Source organism: Somniosus microcephalus, chromosome 15, assembly GCF_052327205.1.
Source record: "Somniosus microcephalus isolate GS21.2 chromosome 15, FLI_Smic_1.0, whole genome shotgun sequence".
Classification (NCBI taxonomy): Eukaryota; Metazoa; Chordata; class Chondrichthyes; order Squaliformes; family Somniosidae; genus Somniosus; species Somniosus microcephalus.
In genome coordinates, this window is record NC_141001.1 from 52,992,245 (window position 1) to 53,010,817 (window position 18,573).

Below are 18,573 nucleotides of genomic sequence, written 5' to 3' on the forward strand. Positions count from 1 at the left end.
GTAACTACATTGCTGTTAAAGGAATTATGTACAACCGCTCTGAGTCCTTTGGTGGCTCTGCCACATGCGCCCCCCCAGAATTGTCTTTAACAGAAAAAGTGAGACGAGGAGGAGGTCTGACAAGTCTGTCTGATCGACTTCGATACCCTGGCAGAGGAAGTTGATGACCGGTGGTCGAGCTGGCAGTCGGTTGTGGTTGAGCAGGCGCGGCGAGCGTGGTCAAGTTGGTGGGCGGCTTTGGTTGATCTGGCGCAGCGGCTGCGGGCGGTCGGCCATGTTTGGGTGGTTGAGCGACGACGACTGGGTGGTCCAGGTCCAGGTGAGCCAGCTTCAGTCGGTTCACCGAGATGTGATCCGGCTTTCCTCCGACGTCGACCGAAAAGGATTTGTCTCCTGGTTCGATGATGCGGAAAGGACCAGTGTAAGGGGGTTTGAGCGGATCCTGGTGAGCGTCGTGGCGGATGAATACATACTCAGCATTCTTCAGTCCCGGTGACACGTGGGAGTTCTGTAAGCCGTGATTTGATGTAGGCACCGGAGCGAGGCATCTGGCCGCTTCCTGGTGGCTAATGAGTTGCTGGGAGGCAGACCATGGTTCTGTGGGAGAAGGGAGGAAATCCCCTGGTACTCGGAGAGGCTGGCCGTAGATGAGTTCAGCTGAGGACGATTGCAGGTCTTCTTTGGGCACCGTACGAAGACCCAAAAGGACCCATGGAAGTCTATCCACCCATCCTGTACCTTGAAGACTGTCCTGAAGGGCGGCTTTAAGCGCCCTGTGGAATCGCTCGCAAAGGCCGTTCGCCTGTGGATGATAGGTGGTGGTGCGATGAAGTTTGGTGCCGAGCCCCTGAGCTACAGCGTTCCAAAGCTCCGAGGAAAATTGTGGCCCACGGTCAGAAGAGATGTCCGCCGGTACCCCGAGACGGGCAACCCAACAGGAGATGAAAGCTCTAGCGACATCTGCCGAAGTGGTGGAAACCAAAGGAATTGCCTCTGGCCACCTAGTGGTGCGGTCCACCATGGTGAGGAGATGAGTATAACCCTGAGAAGGCGGAAGCGGCCCCACAAGGTCCACATGCGCGTGGTCGAAACGACGCTCCGGAACAACGAACGTAGCCACTGGAGCTTTAACATGACGTTGGACTTTGGCCTTCTGGCAGACGACGCAGGTATTAGCCCAGTCACGGACATCGAGGTGCATACCTTTCCAGACGAACTTCGCCGACATAAGCCGTTGTGAAGCCTTCATCCCAGGGTGTGACAAACCGTGTATGGCATCAAACACCTTCCGGCGCCATGCGACCGGCACGATAGGTCAGGGAACGCCCATGAAGAACTCGCAAAGGAGCGTGGCGCCTGTGGCCTGGAAAGTGACGTCGGTCGTTTGGAAGCTAGAGGGAACGGTTCTGTATGATTAGACCTCAGTGTCCGAGGCCTGATCTGCAGCCATGAGGGCGTAGTCGATCCCCAGGTGCACCGCGTGGACCGTCGCACGGGAGAGGCAATCCGCCACCAGGTTGTCCTTACCAGACACATGTTGAATGTCCGTGGTAAATTCGGAAATAAACGTCAAGTGACATTGTTGACGAGCGGACCACAGTTCGGCGATCTGGGCCATGGTGAACGTAAGAGGTTTGTGGTTGACAAAAGCCGTGAAGGGACATCCTTCCAATAAGAACCGGAAATGGCGAATGGCGAGGAAAAGGGCCAGTAGCTCCCGATCGAAGGTGCTGTATTTTTTTTCATTTTTCCATAGTTGACGGCTGAAAAACGCCAGCGGTTGCCACGTGCCGTTGACCCACTGCTCTTGCACTGCACCGATGGCGTAGTCTGACGCGTCCATGGTAAGGGCGATGGTGGTACCTGGAAGTGGGTGCACCAGCATGGTTGTGTTGGCCAAAGCACTCTTGGTGTTGATGAACGCCTGGTCCATCTCGGCTGTCCAGCTGATTGGATCCTTACCGGACTTGCCCTTGAGGGCCCCGTACAAGGGCTGCATAAGCTGAGCCGCCTTAGGGACAAAACGGTGGTAGAAGTTGACCAAAAACAGGAACTCTTGCAAGGCCTTGACAGTTGGCGGGCGCAGGAAAGAGGTAACCGCTTCCACCTTCATCATTAAGGGGACGACGCCGTCCGATGTTATGCGGTGTCCCAAGAAATCGATCTGCTACAGGCCGAACTGGCACTTGGCCGGGTTGATGATTAAACCGTGCTGGCTGAGGCGCGTAAAGAGGGAACGCAAATGGGAGATGTGCTCTTCCTTGCTAGCACTGGCGATGAGAATGTCGTCAAGGTAGACGAAGATGAAGCGTAGGTCTCGGAGCACGGAGTCCATTAAACGCTGGAACGCCTGTGCTGCGTTCTTCAAGCCAAACAGCATCCGCAGGAACTCAAAGAGGCCAAAAGGGGTGATGACTGCGGTTTTCGGGACGTCTTGCGGGTGCACGGGAACCTGGTGATATCCTCGGACGAGGTCAACTTGAGAAAAGATAGAATTTCCCGCCAAATGGGCCGAGAAATCCTGAATATGCAGAATCGGGTACCGATCCGGAGTGGTGGCGTCGTTTAGGCATCGGTAGTCACCGCATGGCCGCCAGCCGTCGCCCGGTTTCAGAACAATGTGGAGAGGCGAGGACCAGGGAGTATTGGCTCGTCGAATGATCCCAAGCCACTTCATCATGTCAAACTCCGCTTTCGCAGCCGCGAGCTTGCCGGGTTCGAGCCTTCTAGCCCGCGCATAAACCGGGGAGCCAGTAGTGGTGATATGATGTTCAACACCATGCTTCGTTGCCGAGGAGGAGAAAGTGGGCCTTGTCAGCTCCGGAAACTCTCCGAGGAGCCGAGTGAAGTCATCCGGAGGAGGGAAGGTGCAGGCAATAGAGCGCGACACGGAGGTACCGTGGTAGCACGGAATCGAGTGGAAGGTGGCCGCATTGATCAGCCGGCCGTGCTGGACATCGACGAGGAGGCTGTTGGCACACAGAAAATCTGCCCCTAGGATGGCCTGTGAGACTGTGGCCGTGACGAATTCCCAAAAGAAGCACTGACCGCCGAAACAGACTTCGACCCGCCGCTTTCGGAAAGCTCGAATTGCTGTGCCATTAGCCGCTACGAGGGAAAAACCGAGGTTCCCAGCCTGCATATCGAGCTTCGACGCAGGTAGAATGCTACACTGCGCCCCAGTGTCACAAAGTAAATGTCGGCCCGATAGGGAATCGGTGATATAAAGAAGTTTCCCCGTAGATCCGACGGCCATCGCAACCGCGGCGCGCCTGTTAGACCCGGTCCTCCTTTGCCAGGAACGCTGCAGGAGCTTTGTTGGGTTTTTTTGGGCGAAAAACTGCAGGGGGAGCGGCAGCATCGTGATTTCGCGCCAAAACGGGCGTGGTAGGAGCACCAGCCCACTGTAGGAGGAGCTGGAACCGCGTCTGTGGGGGATGGGCGCCTCGTGGCCGCGCAACACTGCTGGGTTACCGTGAAAATCTTATCGGCTTCGGCAGCAAGCTCGGCGCAGTCTGTAATGTCGGATCTGGCTAGGGCAACCTGTACCTGCTCAGGCATTTGGTAGAGGAAAAGCTCCCGGAAGAAGAAGCATTCCGGTTTGGCACCCAAGAGCGTGAGCATTTGGCTCATGAGCTCGGACAGTTTGGAGTCCCCGAGGCCAGGCAGCGTGGTGAGCCGGCGAGCACGCTCTGACTTCGAGAGCCCGAAGACCTGAAGCAACCGCGCCTTAATCGCATCATACTTGCTGTCAGTAGGAGGACTACCGAGGAGGCTGATGATCCGTGAGGCAGTTGCACTGTCGAGGGCGGAGACCACGTAATAATAACGGGTCTGATCCGCGACGATGTTCCTGATGGCGAACTGGGCTTCAGCCTGGATAAACCAGGCGTCTGGTTGTTGCTCCCAGAACTGTGGCAGTTTCAGCGTGACGGCGTTCGTGTCCATGATGAATCTTCCATGAAAATTGTTCGTAGAAATCGGGGTCACCAATGTAGGAACGGAGGTTCCTATCGAAAAGACTGAGTTCGACTCAGACAATTAAAACAATGAAATTTAATGGAACAAAACAGGTTTTAACTAGAAACTGCTGGAATACATCAACTACAGGTCTGCTCTCCTTGAAGGCTCCATGAGGACTGATCCCCTGGTCTGAAGGCTGATGTCATGACGTCATCACGTTCTTCCCGCCATTGGGGAATCACGTGACTAACAGCATGACATCATCACATTGAAACCGCGCTGTGAAGGTAACTAGACATTGTACAGTCAAACAGTGTAATTAAAGGTACAGGCACAGACAGTAATTACATTGCTGTTAAAGGAATTATGTACAACCGCTCTGAGTCCTTTGGTGGCTCTGCCACAAATTATTAATTAAACGGGATTTATTTTAAAGAGCTAATATCCCATAATTCTCCCTTTGTTTAATACCTCTCCTCATGGTAAACTAAGAGAGCAATATCAATTGTTTTGGGAGATTGGAACTGAGGTGATAATTCGTGGCAGTCTCAGTAATCTGATTCAAGCGAGGCAAATCCCTAGTACTCCCGTTTGCACTAATGACAGACCAGCCAACCTGATTTATTTATGCAATTTGGAAGAGTAAACCTGTTTCAGATAATACTAGGTCAATTATCCAATGTATAGGGTACTCTTAGCTTTTTTGTAATTATTATTGTTATTCATTCTCTGGATTGGGGTATCGCTGGTAAAACCTGCATTTATTGCCCATCCCTCATTGCTCCAAGAAGGTGATGGTGAGACTTCTTCTTGAACCACTGTAATTAAGTGGCTTGCTAGGCCATTTCAGAGGGCCTTAAGAGTCAACCACATTAGTGTGGGGCTGGAGTCACATTTAGGCCAGACCTGGCGAGGACGGCAGGTTTTCTTCATTAAAGGACATTATTGACATTAATGACAATCCAACAGCTTCATGGCCTTTTTTTTTACTGATTACTAGCTTTTTTTAATTTCCAGATTTTTTTAACTGAAATTCCTACATTCTTTTGCATCCATGTTGCTAAAATGCAGAAAGACACAATATCAGTGTAGATGAATTGTTGTAAAAAAGACTATTGAAGAATGCTATAAACAGAAACAATGCCAGTCTACATCTATTCTACAATTTGGTGTGAGATGCATTATCACACAGTACCAAATTAAATAGGAAGGCATTGTACCACATGCCAGCCAAGTAACCGGTACTCACAATACTTGACTGATGGACAGATAAAAACACAAAGGGATACAAATTTAATGGATTTCTAGTGCGCTGATGTCTCCATTGGTGTATGCACCACCTAGTGTGGTACTGTGCCATACAGAAACATTCAAAAAAGATGCCAGGTTCAATCCCTGGTCTGTGCTGAGTATACTGATCTCAGCAAGGGCAGCAGTGAGAGTATTACAATTAGTCTGTGTCCTTGAAATAGGGAGGGGAAAGTAAATCAATAAACTTGGGATTCACTTTAAAGAGCTAATATCCCATAATACTCCCTTTGTTCAATACCTCTCCTCATAGTAAACGAAGAGCAATATCCATTGCTTTGGGAGATTGGAACTGAGGTGATAATTTGTGGCAGTCTCTCTTCATCAGTAACCAGTTTTCTCTCTTCATCAGTAACCAGTGACCCTTGCTGGAGAGTACTTGTATGTGGATGTAGGATGAAGACAAGATAGGTCTTAGCTATGATGCTTCCATCATCGAGTCAGCTACCAATACTCACTGTCCAGGTATGCATATAAAAAATGACCACTTGGATACGGTACTGGAGGGTTGTTGGTACCTGTGGAGCTGTATGTGACTGTGAATCACTGCCTTCAGGAAAGAAGAGATAATTGGGAATTGATGGAGAATTTCATGGCTGTCAAGAGTCAGCTAATGTTGAGCTTCTAGCCTCAGCCTCGCAGACAGCAGAAGTTAGTCACCCCACTCAGCAAGGAAGGAACATTGGGAGTGGTAATATTCACTGGGCTGCTCTTGTGCATCTCCTGGTTTCTGGTTGAGCAGTGAAGGATTTTGGACTTTTCATTATGGACTTTTGATACTTCTTTTAAAGAAGACTAAATAATGGACTCGATTTCTTGACCAAAATCAGGATGTAAGATGGTTTTTGCTTATTATCCAGGATGTTTGGAGAGAGAAGCAAGTCTGAAGGGAGCCTTTGTAAGCTACAATACCTGAGTAACTGATAAGAAGAAACAATGCTGATAGTTGCAGAGACCTTCACCACACGGACTGCAGCGGTTCAAGAAAGCGGCTCACCACCACCTTCTCAAGGGCAATTAGGGATGGGCAATAAATGCTGGCCTTGCCAGCGACGCCCACATCACATAAACAAATAAAAAAAAAATAAGGAAGCAAGGCCTGCAAACTGATCTGACATTCTTTGGTGTTTAAATCAACCCAGATAATGTATGATGATCAAGCAGTAGATTTGAAAGAAAACCATTTAAAAGACCCCATTCTACAAGGGTTTTCAGGAGGACCACATGTGACATCTGGACAAGACAGCATAGGAGAGGAACCTTCTTTATCTCTCAAGACAAAGAACTTGACCAATTAGTTGCCGTGAAGTTGTACTTGTTAGAAAAGGTTGTATGAAAAGTTACTACTTTCTTTCTGGTAAAAACTGTTGCACTATGTGTCAAATTAAACTCTTTAAAAAGTTAGAAAATAACTATAGTGTCTTGCTTGATCCTTGACCTTTTGAATTCTGAACAAGAGAGAAAATAAATCCTCTAGCAGCAGATGGCTCACCATACTCAAGACAAAGATCGATAGATTTTTGAATATTAAGGGGATCGATGGATATGGGGATAGTTCAGGAAAGTGGAGATGAGGTAGAAGATCAGCCATGATCTTATTGAATGGCGGAGCAGGCTCGAATGGCCAAATGGCCTAATCCTGCTCCTGTTTCTTATGTTCTTATGCCCTCCTTAATGCAGGTAGGGATCTGGTGTGAAGGGTAGTTGATGAAAAAAAAATTATGGTAGAGGGAATTGTTTTTCATCAGCCAGTTATCATACACATGCAGAAACCCACTGCCACGTTTTAAGAGTCTGAAAATTAAGCTATGGCTTCAGTCACCCCACACGGCCTCCCCCCCACCCACACCCCACCACCACCCCCCACCCCCACCCATTCTTCTCTTACTACTGCCCATCTCTGCCTCCCTGAAGTTACAATGTTAAGGGTACTTTATGAATGGAGGTTATTGTTGGCATGCCTCCCCAAACCCCAAAAAGTTCATTTCATACTGCTAACCATTAATTACAAGTTGGCAAGAGGTGTTTATTTTTTTCTAGTCAAAAAACATGGTCTTGGCTAGTTGAGAAGTTGTTAACTTTTAAGCCATGGGTTGAAGAGTGAATAGACATGGCAGTTATTCTGAAATTTATAGTCTTGTGAAATGAACAAGAAAATGTGCCATGGCCACTTGACATGGCTGCTACAGATTTCAGCACTCATGAATGAAAAAGTAACATTTGTGATTGGACAACAAATGGTTGTTCACCCAGATTTGGAGAAGTTATTTTGAGAGCAGTCAGTAAAGAAATCATTTAAACTCAATAAATGGTAGATGTGCAACCACCAGCAATGACATACTGCACTTACATAGTCTCCATTCTCCAGCATCACTGGATCCTGTGGTTGAATTTGATGTAGTAAGGGCATGTGTTTGGGTTCAATTCCCGTGATGGAAGATGGTCCATGGTCTCTTGTGTCAATATGGACATTTTTCATCTGCATGGTGGAAGTGACAAGAAAAACATTAACATGAGTTAGAAATGTGACACATATTCTTTAATTTATGTCACACCAGCTTATTATTCCTGTCACCTGTACTGATCAGTCCATGAGGTAAAGGCCAATATAAATTATTTTCAAAAATAACATTTCTCCTTAATAGGTTTAAATAGAAAAAAATACTGACAATCCCACTTATAAAATGCTTCAACCAAAAGCACACCCAATTTTGGAATGCATTTGTTCTTCTGGAACCTAAAATTACAGGAATGTGCAGGGCCAGAAGAGACCACTGTGGTCTAACTGGCCAATCACAAAGTTTGGAAAAATTCCATACACTATTCCAGCTCTCATACTCTTCCACCTCTTTTTTCCTGCCAAATATCTATCCAGTTCCTCCATATCTGGCGACACTGTCCACTGTCTGTTCCATATGTTCAGCACCCTCTGATTAAGGTTAAACCCAAATTGCCTTTTTTACCGTTCTTCTTCTTAGCTTCAATCCATGTTCTCCCTTATTATAGAGTTTGTGATTATGTCAGATATATTATTAGGGTTCAAGTTATCTACACCCCTGGGATACTGAATACATCAGTAAGATTTCCCCCAAGGCTTTTATTCTCAATTGAAAACATTCCTATTTCTATTACCTATCCTTGTAACTAAGGTGCCTAATCCCCAATATCAGGTTAATTGCTCTATGATGTACCATCTCCAATGCCAGGATGTCTCCACTGAAGTACAGTGATAGGGATAAATTGGAGTAACATAGTATCCAATGTATATCCATCATAAAGTGCCTGTCATTGGGAATTTTTCTATCTCTTTGAGATTGTTTCATCAATTAGGAAATGAAAGTGCAGCTAAAAATTAAACAATTTTCAATTGTGCTCCCACTTTCCAGCAAGGGTCACTGGTTACTGATGGAGAGAAAACCCGAGATGATTTATTTTCCCCCAGCCAAGCTCTCCTGTTCTTCTCCCTACTGATTACAGTTATATGATGGTGTATTTTCAGAGTGATTAAGAAATAGGCTGGACCTAAATTGAAGTACTTCAATCAATTTTTCCATCCAACATAGATAGTAGTAGATAAAAAAGAACAATCTGAATTTTCTTGGATGTTATTTTCCTTATGAAGATAATAAATTCTGCCTATGGAAGTTAATTTAGGAAGAAGGTTCAGCAGGCTTATAACAAGATGTGGCATGAAAGCATTTTCAGCCTTTTTGTTGCTGATCTCTGCTATATGCCCCTAAGTTCTTGCCAGTCATAAAGCCAGAACTTGGGAGGTTGGAAGATGCAAAGTTCAGCAATATGAAATTCAATCTTTGGACTTTGTTGATACTCACCTTCGGTAGAAAAAATTAAACAAATCTTTTATCCACTATGGGTGTGCTTAATTAGCTTCAAAATGTCCAGCCAAAGAAAGACTTGCATTTATATAGCGCCTTTCACAACCACCAGACATCCCAAAGCGCTTTACAGCCAAAGAAGTATTTTTGAAGTGCAGTCACTGATGTAATGTAGGAAACACGGTAGCCAATTTGCGTACAGCAAGCTCCCACAAACAGCAATGTGCTAATGACCAGATAATCTGTTTTTAGTGATGCTGATTGAGGGATAAATATTGGCCAGGACACAGGTATGCCATGTTCTTCTGCATCTGTTCCCAGGAAATATTGGGAGTAGTAATATTTCAGCAGCTTTCAATATGAATTTGTGTGTCAATTTTAGGGCTCCTTAATGCCAGGTATGATGGTGTTGGCATCCAGGGATCGGTTTTCTGTTATGATCAAAGATGGTGGGGGAAGTTTGCAAAGCGGGTTTTGCGTACACCAGAGTGATGCCTGTCCAACCATTACTAATCTTCTGAAGTCAGTCCTATTACCAATTCAAAGTGAGCCCCCTGTACATATGAAGCCTTATACTGGGAGCTTGTCATGGTGGGGTGAGAAATTGCATGTCAACAGCCCTTACAAGGTTACTGGTGAGATTTAAAGGAGGTGTTCTTTTGCAGATAATTACCCACATATATGGAGGCAAAAAATGTTCAGCTTTTACAAAGAGTGTGTATATGTTCAAATTATATTTCTGCCTTTACAAAGACTGTATGGGGCAAGTGACTGTCAAAACCAATGGCAACCAAAATAAATATGGAGGTAGGAAACAGAAGCTGTAGACAAATGGTGGAGTGGCGTAGCATCCAAGCACCCTATTTGATAGCTGGTGAAGTGGTGACGCTGCTGCATGAAATGGCTGCAAGGATGTTTGCCACCCAAAGGAACCCTTCCCAGGGGAGAGCAGAAGCAACTTGCCTGCAAGGAGATAGCGGCCAGTGTCACATTGTGTGCAATACTCAAAAGGCCTGCGAACAGATGCAGAAGAACATGGCATACCTGATGAAAGCTGCCAAGCTAAGACTATCCAATTGTAACATTTACCAAGCAGATGGTAGAAGTATGCATGCCACAAAGCATTGCCTGTCTACCTGTGGCTCTTTTACTGCTGGCCCATGCCAAGTCCTCAAACAACCTTATAGATCTTTAAGGGCTGGCCATGCATAACCATATTCCTTTAGTGCATACATGCAAGCTTCAACTTCCAGCTGACACTGTTGGCACACTCATGTCTTTAAAGGGTTTCACACATAAAAGCATTACAGCATAACCTAGCTGTATGATGCTTGGTCACTTACTAACACATAAAACTACTGCAGGTTTGCACATGCCTGTCACTATGTATGTCTTCCTTCAAATTGCAATATCTAAAGACAAACGTTATGATTGCATGATAAGTTGGCACAGAATAGAAGGGAGTGCACCTGAATTGGAGGAGGACTCAGAAATTATAAGCCTTACATTCCACACAATCACACAAACATCACACATAATTAATAGTGAGCTCGGTTGGAAGGCAAAGCTTGGAGCCAGCTTTCTAACATTTGTTCCTTTTCTGTCATTAGCCCCATTCCTTTTGAATGCTTGCAATGTGTCTGCACTGACTGCACGTGCCAGCAACATGTTCCACAGGTCAATGAGTCTCTGCAAAAGAAGTACTTCCGAACATATAACCTATTTCTACATTTATGTAACTTACACTTATGTTCCCTCATCCTCCCTAACCTATCTAGTTCAATAATGAAAGGATTAAACTTGGTCTGTGTAGATCGGCTCACTATCAATATCAAGCATCTCCGTGTCAGGTAAAGCACATTTAAATGCAGAGTAAAGCTTCCTCTACACTGCCCCAATGGACCTCAGCCCCAACCTTAGAAGAGCACCTCCTGCTGCCCCAATGTGACACTTATCCAATTTCCACACTAGCCATCCTCAGTTTGCCAAAAAATCCTGAATTGACAACAGGTTTAAAGCCCTTCAACGGAGAAATAAGGAATGCTATCCATGAATCCAGTCTGCGTTTGAGCTTAAGTCTCATAAATAAAAGGTCAGAGTCTAACCCATTACACAACCAGGCCCCATAGCTTTTGTAACTTTAGGTCTATTGAATGTTTTCTTACATCTTTGAGGAATGGGAAGTTCAGTGGCTTTGTCCGCATGAATCCACTGCCTACAGAATGTAATTTGTGAGGAAAATCTTCTTTGCCATCTGGAAGCCCATAGGGCGCAAAGTGCTTCTTGGTTACTGAGAGATAGTTATCTTGTAAAAGCTGCCTAAAGACAAAAGTGTGAAAAGTTAAGTTCAATGTTTCAAACCATTCATCTCCACTTACCCAATTTTCTTCTATATTCCTCTTCCCTCCTCTGAAGATGGTTGGTCATGCTGAGGCACAGTTCCATAGGCATTTGAAGCCTTCCACTACTGCACCCAATCTTATCTCCACCCAATCTTCACATATATGCATTTTGAACAGCATGGGGATTGCATTTAGAGGCAGGAACTGGAATAGAAATTATGGTTGATTTTCCCCTCTCCCTTGTGTACAGGGACACTGAGGACAAATGTACTGCCCCCAGCATCACGCTAGCTGAGGCTGGATTATAGCACAAATCAGGAATACAACCCAAGACCATACAACCCAAGACCTTTCTGATCTTTACAGCTCAGCACTGCGTAAGATTTGTTTTCTAGTGGGTCTGGGACACAACCCTAAGGATAATGTTGATTTTTGAGACATAGGGGCTGATTCTTTTTCTCACACTCACCCACCCCCCACACTTAGGCACAAGTCAGGAAGGGTACACCCAAAAAGTGCTCTAGCCGACCTGACCTGAACCTGCCTGCAGTCAGAAGTACAGATAATCACTAAGGCCTGATGCATCACCAGTGCAAGAATGCTCCGTAATAGTGGATTGCACCTGGAAACGGGGGAGGAAGGTTAACCATTGATGTACGTCTGAGAGGCCTTCCACAGCAGTTTTGGTCACTGGCTTCAGTACCTACACACTGCAGTCCAAATACAGCACCCTGAAGGCCTCCACCTCTGATGCCTGGAAAAAACAACAGCCTGTGGAACAAGGTGTACCTATCTTCTTTTGACTTCTAGGATTTTTCTGAAAGCCTGTTCTCAGATACTTCTGTCTGATTGGGGCTGGGTGTAATCAGTTGAGTCTACTTTCTGCTGGTGTTCCTACATTTGGGCCTCTGCCACGAGGAAACCCAGGAAAATGAGGCAGGAGCCTGGTAATGACACTCCACCTCATTACCATATTATTACAATGCTTGCACCTGTACCTCCTCAGGGAAACCCCAAGAAGTACACAAGTAGCGCAAAGGGAGAGTATCAGCATCACAGGTTGCTACCCCTTTTTCCTGCTTTGCACCCAGGAAATAAGTGTTCCCTAGGCACAAAGCAAATAAAAATTTGCTCCTTTATTTGGTTAATCTTTTGACATTTTGTACAACTTTGCAATAAAAGGTAGCCTAATTGTAAAGGAGGAAAAGACAACCAAGGTCAGAGCAAGATGTAAATGCTGGTCAAGAGACTAACACTGTAGAAATGCCTGAGAAGACATGAGATTACTACATCACATACTCATATAAGAGACATTCAGCTCACTGCTTGAGTTACCCCTTTAACTAACACTCCTGTCTGCATATGTTCAGTCAAGTCTGTTGAATATGTTTACTGTTTCTTGACCTGGTGCTTGGTGCTACTTTATGGTGCACACGATCTGATTCTAATCCTACTACTTCTAAGTGCTACCATATTGGAAGGAGTAATGTGAGGTGGCTAGCTGCTGAATATCACATGGAGACCCTTGGCATTGAGGTGACCATGTATCTCCTTGTACTGCATTATGAGCTGACCTTGTATCTAGTGCTACCATGCCTGTCACTTTCTGACAAATGTACTGTTAATTAAGTAGGGCAGCTAGACAGGCCAGATGTGGCATCACCCTGACAGAAAGAAGCCTCATGAGGTTAGTGAAGCCCTGCATCATGGCTGTCTCCATTTGAACCCCAGCACAATGAAACATGACTAGGGAGCCTGTTGTACATTTGTGCCAAAGGCATTTGTAGCAGTAGTATGAACAGTCACACGAGATATTCTTAATTAAGACCTCTGATACTGGTGGCTCCACTGCAGATGCCTACGGGACTACAACACACTGCATGGTAGACTGCATGTCAAATGGTTTTGACTACCTGCATTACCACCTTTGTGTTCCTGCACCCCTGGATCTCTTGCTCCCTTCACTCTGTTGAGGACATACTTCCTTGCACTCTTCTTTTTCCTAAAATTTGCTACTACACATTTCTCTGCACTGAACTTCATCTACCAACTATGTGCCCACTCTACTAACCTGTCTACGACCTCTTGCATTCTCTTTGTATTCTTCCTCACAGTTGGCTATACCTCCTAATTTAGTATGATTAGTTAACTTCAATATTATTTCCCTTCAGCTGATGTCCAAATATTTGTATGTATGGAAAATAAAAGCAATCTTAGCTCAGATCACTGGGGTACACCACTGCCCACATTCTGCCAATCTGAGAAACATTTATTTACCTCTACTCTTTATTTTCTGTCCCTATGCCATCTGTCTATCCATGCAGCTACATTCCTTCTCATTTTCGTAACAAGTCTCTTATGTGGCACCTTACAAAATGCCTTCTGAAAATCTGTATGTACAGGGACACATTTTCCTTTGGAGTTAGACCAGCTCCACAGCATAACTCCAATGTACAGGGGCAAAATTCAGGCAGAAAGACATTCCATCGGGTCCCTAACACCCAGTGACATTTCCAGAATTTCCCACTGGAAGTGACATTGGCGTTCAATTCATCTCCCCAAGTAGGGGTTGATGTATTGAAAAGGAATGCAAAATATCATAAAATGGATTTCCCATAATTTTCCAAATTCAAATGCTGGACAGCAGGAACACACTGTATGTTCCTGGAATACAGTATTAGTATGTCATGTAGAGTTGGAAATAAAATTTAAATACCTCCAAGGGAGTGTAATCAATCACAGGGCAATTAATTCCACTCCCTCTGTCCTCAGTTTTCCAATTTAATTCGGCTGCCACAGAAGGAGTGGACCAGGCTACACCAATACAAGCTCCTGAGCCCTGAAATGGCTATTTCCCTTCCTCCCCCAAGACGGGCTCCCAGATGTAGTTAGGAATCCTGCCACAAACATGCCAAAATATTACAATGAATGTGACTCAAGGAAATCAACAGTAGTCAGAGGCATGGGGCAGGTGGGAGTCCTACCCCATTAAAGTTGCGCTGCTGTATGAAGTTGCACCAGGAGGAACATCTGCCCCACAACATCAACCACATTTCCTTTATCTCTACACGGGCTGCAGCGGTTCAAGACGGTGGCTCACTACCACCTTCTCAAGGGCAATTAGGGATGGGCAATAAATGCTGGCCTTGCCAGTGACACCAACATCCCGTGAATGAATAAATACATTTTTTTTAAAACACTCTGTGACGTTTCTCAAAAACAATTAACAGCTGCATCTGTGAAGCATGGTTTTCTTCAGTGCAATGATCCATAAGCTCAGCAGACAGGATGAATACAATTTTGTTGCACTCAGAAGAGCACTTCTCTTTAAAAAAATAACTGTTGTAGCTCTTTAATTAACTGCAGTAATGTTGGAAATCCCATCTTCCATTTTACGTACCTGCAGAGGTAGGGGCTATCTGAGTATCAGAAGCTGGCATGGAACAAGTTAATGACCTGGAACTGGAAGTTGTGGTGGGAGCTGATTTGCTGAGTGCAGGTGGGCACAGTCAGCTACACAGCAGTCTAGCCACTAGAGTGCCCACATCTGAAAATTCACCCTTCTGTGGTGCAACCTTTGTTGAAGGGTGGGGAATGGTATTGGCAGATGTCAGGAAGTAGGCGGGCACTTCAGCCCTTTGCCTGCGGAATGGAGCATGGCACTTATGGGGTGGTGGTAGAGAAAACAAAGAGGGGAGAAAATAGAAATTGTATCACCTCCCCCGATGTCTTTCCTCTCAGATTGTTGCACAGTCAGCAGAAGTTCGGTGTTTTGACAGCTTTCCCAATCAACTGTTCTTATAAAAACCCTCTTACCCGAGGATTGGGTTGTCAAGTCTGTCTAAATATGGTGTGTAGTATAGCGCAGGCCTTTTATTGTTCACATATCCAGCCCCGGAATGCATGCTTGTCCTGGGTACGAATCCTTCATGGCCTAGAACACAAGTACATTGTGTTACAAAATTGGTCCTTGATTTTTCACTCTCTTTCCAGCTTAATTCAGTCTCTTCCACCTGGAACAGCCAGGGTAGTAGACGTCTCCATGACTGGCATTGGTTTCAATCAGTAGGCTTGCAGACATGATACCTAATTACTGGAGGATTGGGGCAGAACAATATGAGTTTCTGTATCCCTTCCAAAAATCAGTGAAAATGAGAGATGCAAGCTGAGATACAGTTCGATCATATAAAATGATTTGATCAACTTTCAGCTATCTCCTCTAATGAGCTAAAATAATGATGTGCAATATTAATAACACACTCATTAAAGGTGTGCCTCCCAGGAGTACTAATCAGGAAATTACGCGCTCATGGACAGAAATTTGTGGCCTATAGGTACACAATGTCCTGGTATGTACTACTGGCAGGCACAGTTAAGTGCTAGAAACACCAAGGTAAACAAAAAATCATTCTACTGTCTCTGATAAGGCGGCATCGGAGGTGACATGGAGAGCATCTCTAACACATTTTCTGCAAATAATAGAGCTTAAACACAACACAAGCTAATCAGAACATTCTTAAAAAGCACTATAGGTGAAAAATAATTGAGCCCAAAGATGCAAATCATATTTACTTTGTTTACATTGCGGGTGGAATACATGCTACAACAACGGCAATGTGGGAGCTGAAGATGATGTGGTTCCATCCATTTTATCCTCTCCTCCTCCATTAGTTCTGGCCCCTGGCTGTGGTATGGTCCCAGCATAACTGCCAACCCTACAATATCTCACGCATGCAACTATTCGTCATATAAGAGCCTAGACAGTGAGTATCAGCAAGCTGTTTTATCATGGTGTGTACCACAGCCGAGCTCAATCCTGATCTCCATATGTGTGTACTTTCCAGCAGTTGATGGATAGCAAATCAGCAGTGGAAACCTGGTTAAATCTTGCTCTCCGCCGCTCTGAAAGGCAGGGATGCAGAAGCCAATGAGATCAGCTAACTCAACAACAATTTGCATTTATGCAGTGCCTTTCACATAGAAATAATATCGCATGGCGCTTTTGGGGCAAAATCAGACAAAAATGGACACTGTGACAAAGGAGGAGATATTAGGAGTGATGACTGAAAGCTTGGTCTAAGACGTGGGTTTTACCAAAGTTCAGAGAATTATGGAGTGGGGAAGTGGTGGTAAGGGTGGCGGGGGGGGGGTGCTTGTAGGGCTGGAGGGACTTACAGAAATAGGGAGGGTTATGGCCATGAAAGAGAATTAGACAAAAGGAGGAACATTATACATTGGAGATGTTGGGTGAGAGGGGTCTGGTGTGGGATAGGATAGGATATGAGGGGCAGAGCTTTGGATGAACTGAAGTTCACAGAGGGTGGCAGAGGGGAGACCAACCAGGAGTGCATTAGAATAGTTGAATCTGGAGTTGACGAAGGCATGGATGAGAGTTTGAGCAGGATATGGGCTGAAGCACAGGTGAAGAGGCTGAAGATGTTTTGGAGGCCAAGGTAGGCAGTCTTTGTGATGGGGCGCTTATGGGGTAAGAAGCTTAACTCGGGATTAAATTTGACGGCAAGGTTGCGAACACTTTGGTTCAATCTGAGACAGTAGCCAGGGAGGGGCAGAGTTTGTGGTGAGGGTCTTTCCAATGTTTAACAGAAGGAAATTGTGGCTCAACCAAGACTGGATGTCAGATAAGCAGTCTGACAGCAAAGAGGCATCAAAGATTTTGAGAGAGGTGGTGGAGAGATAGAGCTGGGTATCATCAGCATACATGTGGAAGCTCGGCCCATGTCTTTGGATGATGTCCCCAAGGGGCAGCATGAAATGAAGAGGAGGAGGGGGCCAAGGATAGGTCCTTGCAGGGTTCCAGAATTAATGGTATGGGAGCAGGAAGATAAATCACTCCTGGAGATTCACTGACTGTGATTGGATAGGTAATGGAATCAAGTGAAGGCAGTCCCACTGAACTGGACAATGAAGGAGAGGCATCGGAAGAGAATGGTGTGCTTGACCATCTCAATGGCTGCAGAAAGGTCAAGGAAGATGAGGAGGAAGAATGTACCATTGTAACAGTCACAGACAATGTTATTTGTGACTTTGATTAGGGCCGTTTCAGTGCCGTGGTAGGGGTAGACTCAGGACAGGGCAGGAATTGAACATGGAACCCTCCGGGACGGTATGCCTCAGTGCAAGACCAGGTAGTGTATATACTTACCAAACCCACAACAGGGGCAACAGTCCTTACAGATTTTCCGAGCTGAATAGGCAGCCAATCCATGAATAACTCATCACTTTACAATACAGAAGCTATTAAATTGCTGACCTCTTTAAAAAGAGCTGACACTGTATTACAGACCATTAAACGTTTGTGAATTGTCAACATAGAGGCCAGGAACTTACCATCTGGAGCCTAAAGTCTGCAGTGTTTTAAAAAAGTTTTTAAGGAGTTTATTTTTAAAGTGGAAACCAGCTGCTCGTTGCTGAGGTTCTGAAGCCTACACAACTCCCAAGAGTGGTATGTGTTTCTTCAGTCTAATCCCAAGAACCTTTTTCCTCCATGCTGTACAGACTCACTCAGTAGTTTTCAAAATTTCTGTAAGAGGGACCCTTGGCAAATATTGACATATTTCTGGCAGTCACCTACAAATATTGACAAACTCTTGGGGGACCCCTGTTCTAGCATCAGAAAGGCTTGCCTGGAGTTTACATAGAAGTTCTCCGGCGGATGATCGGTGGCACTGCAGAGAAATGTTTCTGACTCAACTGCTTCTGTTCAATTCTTGAGGCCAAATTTGGTTGAACAAGACCCAATCGTGTTCTCAATCTCCTCTTCATCAAGAGTTCTGCTGGGGTATATTATCCGGTTGTAGTGTGCGGAGTAGTTCTGTACTTCAGTAAGAAATTTACCAAACGTTGCTTCATGCTGAATCCCGAACAACCTTGCAACATTTGCTTTTTGCAAGCTTCTTTACTATTCTGACTGACCTTTCGGCTGCTCCATTTGAAGCAGGATGATATGGTGGAACAAGAGTGTGTTTGATACCGTTCCATTTCATGAACTCTTGGAATAGAGCAGAACAGAACTGAGGGCCATTGTCAGAAACAAACTCTTCAGGTAAACCATGACATCTAAAGATAAACCTCAACTCATCTATGGTACGTTCAGTTGTATTATT

The 18,573-nt window shown here is 45.2% G+C and overlaps 1 protein-coding gene across 1 annotated transcript in view; it reads right to left on the reverse strand.

Annotated features, from left to right (window-relative positions):
- The window catches only part of saxo4 (stabilizer of axonemal microtubules 4), a 235,906-nt gene that overhangs the window by 175,741 nt on the left and 41,592 nt on the right, over positions 1-18,573 (reverse strand). The window contains exons 3-5 of the mRNA XM_086007780.1: positions 15,266-15,383; positions 11,273-11,426; positions 7,622-7,750 (exon numbers count right to left, since the gene is read on the reverse strand). Coding sequence (XP_085863906.1) covers positions 7,622-7,750; positions 11,273-11,426; positions 15,266-15,383 — 401 coding nt within the window. The remainder of the gene's footprint in view (positions 1-7,621; positions 7,751-11,272; positions 11,427-15,265; positions 15,384-18,573) is intronic.